Source organism: Sinohyriopsis cumingii, unplaced genomic scaffold (assembly GCF_028554795.1).
Source record: "Sinohyriopsis cumingii isolate HCF-2022 unplaced genomic scaffold, ASM2855479v2 utg002239l, whole genome shotgun sequence".
NCBI classification, from domain to species: Eukaryota; Metazoa; Mollusca; class Bivalvia; order Unionida; family Unionidae; genus Sinohyriopsis; species Sinohyriopsis cumingii.
In genome coordinates, this window is record NW_028316167.1 from 21,735 (window position 1) to 38,851 (window position 17,117).

The 17,117-nt window shown below is 36.2% G+C and overlaps 1 protein-coding gene across 2 annotated transcripts in view; it reads right to left on the reverse strand.

Annotated features, from left to right (window-relative positions):
• The window catches only part of LOC149770865 (uncharacterized), a 90,281-nt gene that overhangs the window by 10,477 nt on the left and 62,687 nt on the right, over positions 1–17,117 (reverse strand). For both annotated transcript variants that reach the window (XM_089949019.1, XM_089949020.1), the window contains exons 11-15: positions 7,481–7,663; positions 6,540–6,870; positions 5,084–5,317; positions 3,783–4,025; positions 2,824–3,306 (exon numbers count right to left, since the gene is read on the reverse strand). In XM_089949019.1, coding sequence (XP_089805145.1) covers positions 2,824–3,306; positions 3,783–4,025; positions 5,084–5,317; positions 6,540–6,870; positions 7,481–7,663 — 1,474 coding nt within the window. The remainder of the gene's footprint in view (positions 1–2,823; positions 3,307–3,782; positions 4,026–5,083; positions 5,318–6,539; positions 6,871–7,480; positions 7,664–17,117) is intronic.

Genomic DNA, 17,117 nt, shown 5'->3' on the forward strand with positions numbered 1-17,117 from the left:
TCTATGTATGTGACAGTAAAGCATGAATAATCAAGTGCCAGTCTGTGTATGCAACAGCAAAGCATGAATAATCAATGGTGCCAGTCTATGTATGGTGGTGATCTACAGTTTCATATTTTGCATAGGGTTGAATTTTAAAGAAAAAGAATATCCCTGGGTTTCCACACTGGTTATACTGGTTTTTTAAAACAGAACTTGAATATCTTAGGTATTATTCAAAGAACCTTTAATTCCCTTTATTTTGGTGTATGACTGATGGGTGTAATATGGATTATAGAGTAAACAGCTTGGAATTACTCCAGATATGCACCTTTAATAAAAAAAACTGCAAAGCTCCACTTGGCCATTTTCACTTCCTGAAACTTCAGAGGTAATTGTAAAAAAAAAAAGCAGATTAACTTTGTTTGCATTTTTCTATATTTGGTAATTCATCCATTGCACTTTCAGGACTTGGTATTGTCTAGTCTGGCAAAATTCATTTTCCCTATCATAATAGCTGCTAAAGATAGTGTACTTTGGACTAATTCAGGCTGATTTTTTTAAGTACAAAGGAATAGTCATTTTAGTTAGCAGTCTGCTTAGATCATGTACAATTTCCACAAGTACAATATCCAAAGAAATGTCAGCCACATTACATCAAAGTAACATTGAGGTATGCCAACATTCTCTTCACTGTGCAGGTTTTAAATGCAAAAAACATCATCTTACATACATCACTCTCTCAAAAGTACATAATAACTGGTGAGCGCCACCTATCCAAACATAAAGCATGAATAATCAATGGTGCCAGTATATGTAAGCAGCTGTAAAGTATGAATAATCAATGGTTCCAGTCTATGTAAGCAGCTGTAAAGTATGAATAATCAATGGTTCCAGCCTATGTATGCAACTGTAAAGCATGAATAATTAATGGTTCCAGTCTATGTATGCAATTGTAAAGGATTAATAATCAATGGTGCCATTCTATGTATGCAACTGTAAAGCATGAATAATCAATGGTTTCAGTCTATGTAAGCAGCTGTAAAGTATGAATAATCAATGGTGCCAGTTTATTATGCAACTGTAAAACATGAATAATCAATGGTTCCAGTCTATGTAAGCAGCTGTAAAGCATGAATAATCAATGGTACCAGTTCATTATGTAACTGTAAAGCATGAATAATTAATGGTTCCAGTCTATGTAAGCAGCTGTAAAGTATGAATAATCAATGGCTCCAGTCTATGTAAGCAGCTGTAAAGTATGAATAATCAATGGTTCCAGTCTATGTAAGCAACTGTAAAGTATGAATAATCAATGGTTCCAGTCTATTATGTAACTGTAAAGCATGAATAATTAATGGTTCCTGTCTATGTAAGCAGCTGTAAAGTATGAATAATCAATGGTTCCAGTCTATGTAAGCAACTGTAAAGTATGAATAATCAATGGTTCCAGTCTATTATGTAACTGTAAAGCATGAATAATTAATGGTTCCAGTCTATGTCAGCAGCTGTAAAGTATGAATAATCAATGGTTCCAGTCTATGTATGCAACAGTTAAGTATGACTAATCAGTGGTTCTAGTCTATCTATGCAACAGTAAAGTATGAATAATCAATGGTTCCAGTCTATGTATGCAACTGTATAGCATGAACATCCATACTGAACACCAGATAAACCAAGTAAGAATGTATGGTATGTAACATAACTTATGGACTGTCCCTGCAATGTCACTGATTTGATAACAACTGAGTTAAAATAATTTTTATCATAAGGTCACAGTGGAAGCAAAGGTTTCATGAACAAACCATTTTAAACTAAAATAATGAAACAACAAACAATACTTTAAAAGAAAACAAACATGGCCAAAAATAACACAGCAGTAGTTCTGGATCAAAGATTCAATTACAAGGCAGTAAATGTAGCATACAAACATAGGTAAAGTTGTATCAAAATTTTTCAAAAACTGGAGCAGGAAGAATTCAACAATAGGAAAAGGCTCAATGAAAAATAAATTAGCAGCTACTTTCATAGTAAAGAAATCCTGGCTCTGAGACATGTGCATAATGTGACAGCCAGTCTGGGTCTAGACTGTTTGTTTAAAATCATAAGAAACAGCAAATTAAACCCATAATCTGCAAGACTGTTGGATAATGTCTGGGTCTATAGGAACATTCTAGTAAACTCCTGACAAGCCAGACTGGTGCATCATATGACAGTCAACAAAGGTCTGTGCTGTTGGCTTGAAATCATGAGGAACATTGTAGTAAAACCCTGGTCTGCCAGAATGGTACATAATGTGACATTAATCTGGATCTATGCCATTATCTTGAAATCATAAGGAACAATGTGGTAAAACCCTGCTCTGCCAGACTGCTACAAAATGTGACAGCCAATATATTGCGTCTAGGCTCTTAGCTTGAAATGCAGAAATACAGTGTAGTAAACCTTTAATCAGACAGACTGTTGTATAAAGTGACAAGCAAGCTTGCAATTGCAAGGAAGAATATAATAAACCACAGATTACCATAATGGTACATTAAATCTGAATCTAAACCGTTTACAGTTGCATTTACATTATACAGTAGAACTGGTCTTGAAAGAGCACCCATTCTGCCAAACAATTATGGTCTTTTCAGAAGGTGGTCTCTCAAAACAGGTCATAATAATATATTATCAATAAATCTATGCACTGAGAATAAGGTCTCTCAAGACAGATGGTCTCATATAACAGTGGTCTTCCAAGACAGGTTTTACTGTATTAGTGAATACTACAGACAGACATACAGTTCGAGTTTGAACTGTATAATACTGATCTGCAACTACTGCTGATAAGTCTCGTTTTACCTGTATATTGGTCAGCTTTTGTAGAGCTCTCGGCACCATAGATCCCTACACCAAGCATCCCCTTGTCACTACCAAGACGGCAGTCAAGACCATTTTCACAGATTGCATCAATCTTATCCACTTTGGTACCATGAAAGAAATAATACTCATTGATTTCGGGGTATATCTCTCTTGACAAGCATTTGCCTCCCCTAGAAGTCTTGATATATCCATCTCTGCAGCCATTGATCTCATCCAGCTGTGGAAACCTTTCTTGTTCTGACCTGCATAATGATTTAAAAATATCTTGCCTCTTTTTGAAGTATGACTCATAGAGATCTAAGTTTTCAACCCTTTTGATCTTTGACACCTGAATTCCAGTGTGCTGAAGACCGATAGCATCATTTCCTTTGCCAATTAAATGCCTCTGCCAAGTATCAGTCACCAACTTGACTATTTCTTGGAAAGTTGCACCATCCACTTTTTCAAGCCTTGACTTTTTACCTAGGTCATCAAATTAAAAATGTTTTCATTTTACTGAGAACTACATTGGGGGGGAACAATAATTTGCAATACAACATTCTAACACACTCCTATTAAATGTATTGCCCTGAAAAAGGGGTGAATTGAAACAGTTTGAACTAAATTGAAAATGGAAGTCAGGAATTAAGGTGGGATTTATTCTGCAAACTGAAAAATAAAACTGGATATTTTACTGTTGATTTTTGCATTAGAAAAAGATCTCTCTTGCATAATTAACTCTAAAAGAATGATAACACAAGTTTTTACATCCAGTCCAGGTCATTATCTTTGGGAAGTGAATTTAATCTTAATGTAAATTTATTACTCTTCAAATCCAGCATAAATGAAGTTTGGAAAATTTTTGCAATAAACATTTTTCTATACTGAATGTGATTAGTAATAATTAAACCGTTAATAGAAAAAATAATCTAAGTCATGAACAGCCCTAAAGTATATACCTTTTAATACACCCACAAACTTGGAAAAGACATCTTGTATAGCATTATTTCCCATACTCCAGTATTCTGGAGTTTCAGGCTGTTCAAAGGCCTTATTATGCCAGAAACCTGGTGACTGCCGTTTGTGCTGAACCTTTCGACGCCATGTGGTTCCACTTGTCTCAGAGAGAACTTTTAAGATGGCATTATGGGCAGTATAAACTTCCTCCTTCCATCCCTTTAGGATGTATGCATCTCCCTTGACTACAGAAAAAAAATATTCGATTTAGTCCTGAGTAATTAAAGGAATGAAAAGATAAGATATACTGACATAAATCATAAGAACTAAAATTATGCAGAATAATTGCCTTACTTGTCAATGTATATTGACTATAGTTCAAGAAAGCAGATTTATTACGATATTAAAAAACTTGATTAACAGCTTTTTGAAGATTTTAGAGACATTCGTCTTGCCCCAAATGCTGACACAGTATACATGCTGTGCACAAGAAAGAGACTACATCCTCGTGTAACATTTAGTAAATTAGCATAACACAGCAAACACTCACATGGGACTCTTGACCAAATGGAATCAGAGTCATATAAAGGTGACACATCTCCCTGTATTATGTTCTTGGTAGGGTGTTTGGTAAGAAAGAAAACCCAATGTAACTTTAATTTAAACTGACCTCGATCTCTTCAGTGCCAGCTGAAGAAAGGATGTTCTTTAAAGAGTAATGCTTATTGATGATTCTGTCAAACGTATGCAAGCAGTTCCTCAAAGGTTAATAAAATGTCAAGCCACATCAAGAGCAACCCAACCAAACAATTAATTACAATTTTAAATTGCTTCTGAAGCACACTGGTGTTAGGTGCAGGGATATGAAACCACAATGCCTAATAGTCTTTCCCTGTAAATACAATTAAATAGTAGCGAGTAAAAAAAACATTCTGGGATTTGTGGACATTGTGTAATTTTCTAACCTCAGATAACATTAACAGGTCTTGATGTTAATGGTGACACTGTTGATGTGGTTGACACTATAGATGCAGTAAAGAAAACCAAAACCAGCAAACAATATACAACACTAAAAGCGGATACAAGGGTTTTGTTTGTTTTGGGTGTAATTTAACCATAAAAAAATCTGTAAGGATCAGACTGAAATGATACCCCAACCATAGCCAACTCTGGAGATCTGCCAGTAACATTACATGACAGTGAACACTTTTAAATTTGAGCATGGATTTTACACAAGCCCATGCTGTGAACAAGGAAAGTATTAAGAAAATATGATTTGCATTATTATAACTAAAATACAGACCTCTTCTCTGTTTAACACTTGTTTCATGCTTTGACAGTATATCCTTTATTTTCTCTTTCTCCGTTCGAGGCAATTCATGTTTCTTGGTGACTGGTTCACTCTCAAACAGGTAATTATCCTTCAACTCTTTAACTAGTTTCTTTACACAGTCTAAACATGCCTGCTTGTCTTTGGCAACAATTTTCACGGTAACTGTTGAAACTTTTGCAGCTTTCCTGGGTACTATTTCTCTTCCTACATAAAAAACAAAATAGTTGTTTTACATTAACCCCATGTAAATCCCGAAATCAGGTGTACAGAATCAACACCTAAAACAAATTAACTAAAAACAGACATTACTACAATCATAAATAAAACATAATTATTAGAACTATTAGTAAACCCAATCCACCATGCAACTGTCTTTGAAGGAGATGCATTTCAAGGTGTAGAATAGTATTTTCATTAATAAATTGCATGCATATATATATAAAATAGAAAATAGTCCCACATAAAACTGCTGCAGAAAGAAAAAAAATTCAGAAGATTATGCATTCATCTGTGTGTACAACAATTATAATGAAAGGGAGGTAATTCCATTTATATCTCCTTTGTAAGGTCAACCAGTCAAGCAGCCAACACTAGACTACAGACATATATTGCAAAAACAGAACAAGATAAAACACCAGTGATGCAGAGACAACACTGTATATTTGTAATTAGACAATTAGTTTCAAGAGAAAGAAACATAACAGATCTTATAACATAAAGGAAAATTTCCAAGGCTGTGACCACAGCATGAATGATAATAACTTCCCGAGACTTTATCACCATATCATCAAACATGATAAAAGTGTTTGATAAATGTAAACCCATTTTATCAAGGTTTTCTCTAAAACAAATTTGAATCAATATTTTCCTTGAATTACATACATTAAAATAATTACAAATTTGTGACCAATTCTTTCTGGATAGTTTTCCATCCTTGCATTATAGTTTTGATTGCTGGCCAGGAATAAGGTAAGAACTCAAAGAGTAAAGAAATAAAAAGACTGTCCAGTGTTACCTTCACCCTTTACCTCTTCACTACATGGTTTTCAAATTTCCTTATCTATTGAAATTAGACGCAAAGAATAGAAATACTTGCAAACCTAATCAAGGCTAAACAATTGACTCCTTTTGGAAGACCAAATGGAAATACAATCTTTGCCTTTAGAACCATCATCACTGGTGAAGAGAAAAAACTATCCATACAAAGAATCAAAGTAAGTCACAATAGCAAATTTCATCTGAAGTGAAGTCACGTGAATTGTAGATTTTTACATGAATCTTGTTATAAGAAATTGTGAGATGAAATTTTCGAAACAAATCAAAAAATTTAAATTATATCAGCTCTTCATCTCATGCTTTATGTGAGGCGCAATGAATGGCTGTTCAAAAGCTACAAAAAGGTAACTATGATTTGATAGAGGATCACCATGCAGCTGTTGATCGTGAAGATAAGACATTGCAGATGGCCTTTCTGAATGGGTTAGAGGCATGCATCCATTATCACTGCCATCATTATCATCATCATCATTATCATCACTTCCGCTGCCATGATCATCATCATCCTGATTATCATCTGTCCTTTGGCTGACAGAGATAAGAAACTCTTTGTCAGTGTCTACTTTGTCCTGAGAAACTTCTGATGAATCCAAATCTGGGTGGTATTTTGAAAGACTCTGGGTTGACTGGGCCTCGAGAGATGATAATTTCTTTAGAAACATTTGACAAATATCCTGGTCATAGGCCACAATTGTTACTTTCTGGAAAATAAAAAACATGATAAAATATTATCAATACGAACTCTGCCATAGCATCATTATATTAATGATAAAACCTGTTTACAGTATATGCATGTATATCCAAACACGACTTTCTTGTTTGCTACCTTGTTAAATCAGTTGAAAGAATGATGGTAAATTTCATAGATATTTACTAAATATTATTTACATGCTCACTTTCATCCATAATCCTGTATTAAACTGGATTCTTACACAATCAGGCTAATTTCAGCTTGTTTAACACATGAATGTTTCTTATACTTAAAGACTACAATTGCACGTCCTACATGTTTTTCTAGGGATCTGGTATATAATTTAATATATTCAGTAACTGATAATTAAAGAGGAAGAAATAGCTCTCATTCAAGCATTTATCAGAAGCAGTCAGTAAAAACTGAAAACGCTCTCTCTCCAGCTCTTCCCTCATGACCTTACAAATATGATAATGATGCAAACTACTGCTGTATACATATATTAGAATATCAAGGTGGAAATCCAAACACCCCCAAAAGTTATACTTCATTCTAGAAATCCTACAACAGAAATTAGTTTTTCAAATTAGAGAAAACCTGAGTAACTTGTTCGTTATTACTTTTACATTCATCTGGCCATAAGCACCAAATGCTAGCTTGGTCGTTTCATCTAACATAGCTTCCACTACTGAATCTTGATCATAGCCATGAAGGCGTCCACATCCAAGTGGTGGAAGGGCCAAACTTGTCACGCCATACATCTGACAGATCTTGTAACAGGTTCTCATGACTTTCCTCACCTCCTGTAAAAGAAGTACACAATAAAATTAAGTTAGTGTATATTATTATGTATATCTATATACACAATAAAGTGATTGTATAAATAGTTCAAACAAAAAGGCAGAAAAGATTCTATAGAACATTCAACATAACTTTGGACAAGTATGCTGAAAAATAAATGAATAGTTTAAATATATAGATAACGTTAAGCTTTTACTAAAGTCTGGCACCAATCCATAACGAATCAAACCCTGCCTTCAATCTCCAAAAGTATTTACCTGGCACAATTACAATCTCACTTAAAATTAAGTAAGCCCTTCATACCTTTAAAATTTCAAACCAAACTTTCTTCTGTTTCTGGCTATTTCTGGCAAGTACAATCAAAAGCTTTTTGTGCTATGCAAGAGGTGGGAACTTGTTACAGCCTTCAAAATACACATGTGCACAATGCAAGCTATTTGACCTGGTGCATTAAAATACAATAGCAGCTGCATCATTTTGATGTGGCAAAAATTGTTTATTTAAACAACCAAAACTAAAAATTTGTGACATTAATCTCTGAAAAAGAAGCAACTAGAGTATCATTTTTCTCTGTTTTCAATTAAAATCTTCCCATACCTACTAAGCACAATAAGTATTTTGGCAACAGTCTTTCAATTGCTGGTCAATAAATGTTCCAGAATGAATTGGTGTGCTGTTTTACTGATATATCAGTAGACACAAGTATAGATCATTGCTGTACATAAGTAATGAACCAGATTTTGCAATACATACATTTCTAAAAATAATATACAAATAAAATGTCTACTTCAGTCTTCATTTATTGTTTCAGTTTTTTTGTTTGTTTCAATGTCTTCTTGTTTCAAAAACCCCAAAAGATTTCTAAAAGATATTGCTTTCTGCTTTACACTTGGAAACGTGCATGTTGGAGGGTAAGTATGTGTCCAAGCTGTTCCAATCCACCAGTTGTCGGTCCCAGTGGGCACATATTGGAGTGAAAACAGAATGATGAAGTAACCATTAATCGATTCTTCTGGGTCAGTGAATCCATTAATACCTACAGCTGGGCTGTAATATGACGAACTTTCCATAGATTTGTCACTGAAGACGCCAGCTTAGAAATTGCTAAAAAAAATGTAAAGGACTGGGGACATTGTTCCCACTTGCTTTCTGAGACAATTCATCAAGTGGAGTTTTTGGACATAAAGAGAATGCCAATTCAGTGTAGATTCTCCTTCAACCAATGGAATGCTATCCATTGGGATTTATCTTTAGGATATTGATATGTAATAGACCAGGGATCAAAAACACATGGCCCCATGGACTGCATTCGGCCTGTCATTTCATCTACTGTGGCCTACAAAATGATTGGTGTCACAAGATGTCTTCAGAGACAACAAAGGTTGTGTGGCCCTTAGGCCATCGAAAATGCCCTCATGTGGCCCTCAAGGTGGTTTGAGTTTGAGACCCCTGTAATAGATGATCCAGAGTGAAACACTGGCTTCCTGGAATAATGGAAGATGTATACCCCAGCCCATTGTGCTTGGAAGGCTGTACACACCAGGGACCACCTGACATTCACCAAGTGAGATTCTCCCAGTTCATTGGATGAGGCCTCATGTGAATTTTTGTTCCAAGGAGCAAAGTTTTGGCCACCACTGAGACAACAGTATCACTGAAATAGTCTCATAAATAGGTTACAGACCCTGGACAATGATGTCCACTGTCATATAATGTAAATCCTGTAGGTGAAGGATTTTAGAGCTGAGAGACGGGTCTTCTCAAGAACTGAAACTGCCCAATCATTCAAATGATTTCCATGCATTCTTTTGTGGCTGACATACTCTGTTCAGAAGGAAATGTCAGGCTGACAGGTGATTCTTGACTGAAGTTTGCTTGAAATCATCAGTAAATTTGGATCTATAGCTGATGGCATGGAGAGAAATTAGGGTGGAATGATTCCATTCTCTTTGCTGCTTTCCAAACTAATACTTGACAGCCATAGCTTTCATCTTGTACTGGATCTGCAGGACGGTTTCCTCCAAGAAGAGTCGATATTAACTAGATGGGTACTGTGTCACCACTGGCCATGGAGAATGATGGGTGCATTTTGACACTATAGGAAACAATGAACATCATATTATTACACCTTAACAATAGGCAAGATATTCATTGGTGAAGGAACAATGTATTCTCCATAACATTATCACCCGTGACACTGTCATGGGCAAACTGGTCCCTGTTTGGACTATACAAGATGACATCCAAGGTCCTTACTGATGAGGGCTTCACATTTCCCATGGCTGCTATGCATCTGTAATGCATTCCAAGTCAGCCACTCAACCTGACAGCAATAAAAGTTGTTGTTGTTGTTGTTCTAGGGTTCATCACCATTTTTCAGCACAAGATAGGATATACATGGCGGCCAGTATTAATGGTGGAGGAAGAACCCTGGAAAATCCAGGAAAGAACCACTGACCCATGAGAAACTACTGGCAGGCTTTCCCATTTACCCACGCTAGCCGAGCCTGAGACTAGAACCAATGCAGACAGAGATGAGATGGCAGTGATCCGGAATGGTGAGCACTTTAGACCACTCAGCCACTCTGGGCCCCCAACAAAAGTTGAACGCTGGTTAGTCTTTGTTGATTCACATGTCAACGAATACTGGAACTCAGGACCAAGCTGTTAACTGAAAGAAGGAGAATGAAATTCTGGTGGCAGCTAGTGAAAGACTATCTCGATTTATACTCAGAAGGCAGAGTCTTCTCTTGTCAGTGAGATCTAGCAAAGATGATGGAGCTTGTGAGCATGCTTCATCATCTCTATATGAACAGATGAACAGAGTGATGGTCATGTTTCCTGTGCAATCTGTGATGACACAGGAGAAGACTGTCTCAGTGAATATTCCCTTTAGAGTGCACCAAACTGGGCACTGTGGCTGACAATGAATGAACGACTGTGGTATTGACCTGTTACAATCAGAGCCCTGTGGCAGAGTCTGGTCATGGTGGAATAGGATCATTGGCATTGGCATGATGTTGTCCAGTTCATTAAGCTGGGATGGGGTATAGGAAATTTGATCCACATAGCCAGTAAGCATACCTGAAGTGCAAGACAGTAACTGAGGTCATTTGTATTCATCTTGATCTTGCTCTGTGGTAGGCGATGAAGGCAATTGGGTGTCAAACCCATGTGGTAAACAGCCTACTGGTTCAGCCCAAGGCAGTCATTATGATGTGGCAGTGAGAGAAATATCTGAGATGTTGCTAACCATGAAAACTTAGCTTACTTCATGGTCAATGAGCTGTATGAAGTGCAATATCCATCAAGAAGCATATCTATCACCTCTATGATGTCGGCTTGTATACTGACAACATCTTCATCCCTCAAGGTGCATTTCTGCACCTTCCTCTATCGTACCCTGAGTACTGCAGCCAACTGACTGTTGGTCCTTGACGTGCACGACTGACATGTATTCATAGACTGGTAACATGAGCTAGCTACATGTGCAGAGTGATTGTCAGATGTGTTTACAGTGTTTACAAAACTTACACCTGGTCTTGTCCATGGTCCAGAGCAAACAATATACACAGGCTGGTATAGCCTGGCACGGATCACACACTAGGACAATTTACATGTAAAAGGGTGGATATTGGCAGTGAAAACAGGTACAGTTTTGGAGCATAGCTATCAATACTTACCAGATGGACACTAAAATATAAATTTTAATAAAAGTCATCTGTAGAAAAGGCCAACTGACTGCCTATACAAGTAAAATCACCAAAGCACCACTTATAGTAACTATTAAGTGAATGCTATGATGAAACTATTGAAAACTTATTTGTATGTATTAGACAGACAGCAAAAACTATACAGCAATATAAAGTTTCTATAGCACACACAATGTCTACATATAAAAATGTACTGTGTCACTACTGATACTTATAAAGAGGAAGCTTAAATATGAATCTGTAAGACAATGTTACCTGTAGGAAAGGCTAAATGATGGTCTATACATGTAAATCAGTAAAACAATGCATATGCAACTACGAAGTGGACACTAAGGCTAGATAGAAAACTTACATGTATCTGACCATAACAGAAATTATACAGCAATATTTTACAAGTTTTCTACATCACAAACCAGACCTGCACATACTGAAATACAGCTATAGTAATGTGATGGGATGCACTAGCAACCTGTGCAGGTATGTACCAAGGACACCTTAAGTGTGCGAAGATGGCAAAGTGATGATATTAAAGAGACAGAACTTTGTCATCGAAGAAAGAAACAAAAGTGGAAAATTTATAGGTGGAATATATTTCCCATCAAATAGAACAATCCTCCAACTCGCTTTAAGGTAGAAAACTTACAGAATGTTTGTATGTGGAATGTCTCTCAGTCTGCAGAGAACATGCTACTCAGCATGGGCGGAAATAGCAACTGATGTTATCATGGGATTTGACACCAATCCATGTATCACGAGGAGATCACTATCTAACTTCCACCTAGTTGGTGGGCAGATAACATTAGCTTTTTAGCTAAGAAGTTTTAGCCTTTGCATGGATTTGCTTGGTAGTAGATCTCCCAAGGTATTGGGATCGAGTAAATATCTGAAGAAGAAAATGTGTGTTATAACGCTCTGTTGCACTAGCAGGTGTGTATTGAGTACCCTAAGTAGTGGACTTGAGGCCTAACTCTTGTATAAGCTGATGCCAAATAAAGTGCAAGGTAACTGAATTGGCTATAACCATGCCATCTGTAGGGAATATAATGTGGAAGTAAAGTTTGTGGGTTGGATAATGAACTTGACTTTCCATATTTGCCAACATCAACCCATCACAGCAGTCAATATGGTCACGGTCATGAACATGAACTGTGTAACGTAACTTGGATTTGTAAGAATACCATACAAATGTTTTCCACCCATTGTTCACGAAAAGCGTTTTAAAAAAATTAGATGGAAATTTAACTTGTTCACTCTTTAATATTATTTTGCATTTCTACAGATTTTTCTAATATATTGCAATAATGATCAAAATACAATCTCATGTATCGCAATATAAAAATTCAGGTGACTGTACCAGACCGGCAACATATAGCATATTTTTATAATAAAAGCACAGAAGGCCAGTTCATGACTTAAAACATGCTGGATGAAGTAAAAGCTAGCCAACTGGTAGCTAAGGATGTTTAAAACCGTATGCAATCTTCAAAAATGTTACCTTTATTTTTCATGAAACATTCCACCTGTTCAGGTGTGCACAGTACTACTGTGGTCCCTCACCATAAAAACACTCAGTTAACCACTGCCCTTCATATAAAACCACTCAGTATACCACTGCCCATCTAATAAAACCACTAAGTACAACCATGCCCATATAATAAAACCATTCAGTACACCCCTGCCCATCTTATAAAACCACTCAGTATACACACTGCCCATCTTATAAAACCACTCAATGCACCACTGCCCATCTAATAAAACCACTCAGTACAACCATGCCCATCTAATAAAACCACTCAGTACAACCATGTCCATATAATAAAACCACTCAGTACACCCCTGCCCATTTTATAAAACCACTCAGTACACGCTGCTCATCTAATAAAACCACTCAGTACACACCTGCTTATCTTATACAAACACTCAGTACGTCATAAACCGTCAAATAAAGCCACTCAATACACACCTGCTATCTTATAAAACCACTCAGTACACACATGCCCATCTTATAACACCACTCAGTACACACCTGCCTGTCTTATACAACCACTCAGTATGCCATAGCCTGTCATATAAAGCCACTCAGTACACCTGCTATCTTATAAAACCACTCAGTACACCCCTGCTCATCTTATAAAACCATTCAGTGCACAACAGCCCATCTTATAAAACCACTCAATACACCCCTGCCCATCTTATAAAACCACTCACTTCACCCCTGCTCATCCTATAAAACCATGCAGTGCACCCCTGCCCATCTTATAAAGTCACTCAGCACACCCCTGCTCATCTTATAAAACCATTCAGTGCACCCCTGCCCATCTTATAAAACCATTCAGTGCACACCTGCCCATCTTATAAAACCACTCAGTGCACCCCTGCCCATCTTACAAAATTACTCAGTACACCCTGCCCATCTTATAAAACCACTCAGTACACCCCTGCCCATCTTACAAAATTACTCAGTACACCCTGCCCATCTTATAAAACCACTCAGTACACCACTGCTAATTTTATAATAGGGCCATGGTCACATAACCAGTTAGCTTGCTTAAAGTCTGTTTTAGAAACTTCAACTTTATTTCATTTAGTTTTAATTCTAGACTAAAATCAACATCTGTAATGCAGTTTCACATCCTTAAATCCAACATTGTTCATTTCTTGTATGCATTAATATGGAAGACCTGTGAAACATACCTCAGTAAAATGACTTCAACCCCAAGTCATGGTTCCAATGAGCAATATTATATAGACAGAGTAATGTACTGAACTGTTAAACTAATCTTATTTGACTGGAAAAAGTGATGCAGATTCATATTCACTACCAAAGAAAAAATCTGATAGTGGGAGTGAAGCCTTCTGAATTCAGCAGCAAAGATCCAAAGTTAGTGAGACTGATAACCCATTAATTAAATAACAATAGAGTACTATCCCTTCAACCAACGATGGACTGATAACCCATTAATTAAATAACAATACAGTACTATCCCTTCAACCAACGATGGACTGATAACCCATTAATTAAATAACAATATAGTACTATCCCTTCAACCAACGATGGAATACCATTTCAGCTTTAGTCAAAGTCAAATTTTCAAAAACAAGTCTTGTACATAGGTCACAGTACAAGAATACACAGGGCATATCAAATTTTAATTGTCCACCACATTTGTATGCCACATGCACCTAGGCATAACACTGCATTTTTAAACTCTGCACAGGTCAGTAAAAACATGTTCCCTTCTCATACAAATTTAAACAAGAGTCATGATGGAACAGATACTCTACTGGATGATGTACTCTTTCTAAGTACTTATGATACTATAAACCTTAAAGTTTTCATTTTTAGGGGACATGACAGCATGACACAACTGTTCAGTGCCAAAATAAACTTTTCATACAATGGGTTGCTGAATTAGTTTGGTTGAAAGCCAATATATTCAAAAGCAATTCAATCTGTGTTACATAAAGCAAGAGGAGGTTTAAAACTTGCTTCTAACTGTTACACTATTTATACAAATGTGTTTTCTTTTTCATTTATCAAAGATTAAGTATATTACCTTCTGATTTCTAAACAAAGGCAATACATGTATGAACACTGCAATATGTTCCAGAGAAAACACTGGGAAAGCAGAAATAATGAATTCAGGGGAAGAAGAAAAAACCTGTTTAGGAGAAGTAGGAATGAGGAGTTTTCAGGAAGTAGAAAATGAGACTATGATGATAACCATGACAAAAATAGTTTTAAATGAACTGCATATTGCAAGGCATTTGACTGAAAACTAAGTGTCCAAATGACAATATTCAGGAGAAATGCATAAAGAATGTACACCTGATAGATACTGCATTTAGAATCTGCAAAATTTTATAATAAGTATTAGTGTCATATTTTATAAATATTCTTCATAATGAGTATTACGGTCAAGTTTCATACCCATTCCTCATAGGGAGTATTAGTGTCAAGTTTCATACCCATTCCTCATAGGGAGTTTTAGTGTCAAGTTTCATACCCATTCCTCATAATGAGTATTAGTATCAAGTTTCATACCCATTCCTCATAGGGAGTTTTAGTGTCAAGTTTCATACCCATTCCTCACAATGAGTATTAGTATCAAGTTTCATACCCATTCCTCATAATAAGTATTAGTATCAAGTTTCATACCCATTCCTCATAATGAGTAGTAGTGTCAAGTTTCATACCCATTCCTCATAATGAGTATTAGTGTCAAGTTTCATACCCATTCCACATAATGAGTATTAGTGTCAAGTTTCATACCCATTCCTCGTAATGAGTAGTAGTGTCAAGTTTCATACCCATTCCTCATAATGAGTATTAGTGTCAAGTTTCATACCCATTCCACATAATGAGTATTAGTGTCAAGTTTCATACCCATTCCTCATAATGAGTAGTAGTGTCAAGTTTCATACCCATTCCTCATAATGAGTATTAGTGTCAAGTTTCATACCCATTCCACATAATGAGTATTAGTATCAAGTTTCATACCCATTCCTCATAATGAGTAGTGTCAAGTTTCATACCCATTCCTCATAATGAGTATTAGTGTCAAGTTTCATACCCATTCCACATAATGAGTATTAGTGTCAAGTTTCATACCCATTCCTCATAGTGAGTAGTAGTGTCATATTTTATACCAATTCCTCATAATGAGTATAAGTATAAAGTTTCATACCAATTTTCCTCATAATAAGTATTACGGCCAAGTTTCATACTGTTGTGTATATTTGATTTAATTTAATTGTTTGTAAGTTTTACATTTTTTTATTCCATTACTTGCTATTGTAATGTAACTTTATTTACTGGAATCGAGTTCTATTCTGACTGATTTTTTTATTTTTGACGTGAACAACTTTATAGAAACAATGCATCTAATGATGACCTAGTTCCTGACCTTGACTCAGAACCAGTGATAGCTTGTAGTAAACAAATCTTTTATATTTTTTAAAATTCTTTCTCAGAGTAAGATTTATGAAGTGGAGTTGAGGCCATACTTGGAGTACATGGCAAATAACATGTAGCAATTTCTACAAACTCTGGTTTTTCCAGAGGACTGACTAACATCTGAGCATCTGTTGTTGTTGTTGTTCTAGGGTTTAACACCATTTTTCAGCACATGATAGGCTATACATGGCGGCCAGTATTAATGGTGGAGGAAGAACCCGGGAAAACCCCAGAGAGAACCACCGACCCACAAGAAGTTACTGGCAAGCTTTCTCACATACCCACATTGGTTGAATCCGAGACTCGAACCCATGCAGACAAAGGTGAGATGGCTGTGATCCTTAACGGACAGCGCTTTAGACCACTCGGCCACTTGGGGCCCCTCTGGGCATCTGTTTTGCGTTGTAGCTAGATTTATTACTATGTTTTGAGAAATAATAGTGATTCTTGCCTTAACACTGGAGAAGTCCTGGTGTTTTATGCTGTGACCAATTTTGGGGCTAATTATTTTATTTTATTTTAAAGTTATTCTTTTCCCTGGAAATACTAGTGCTCTTATCTAATTCTTGGACAAAGACATTTATCAAACTTTACACAGAATTCAACAACTGGAATATTTTTTCTGTGATTCAACAAAGAACTGTTGACACATTAGTACAATGCTGACCTCAGCATATGTCATCGCCTTCCATTTTGGATTTCATCATATTTTATGACCATTCCCAAAAGTGAGCATTAGTGTCAAGTTTTATAACCATTCCTGATAATGAGAATTAGTGTCAAGTT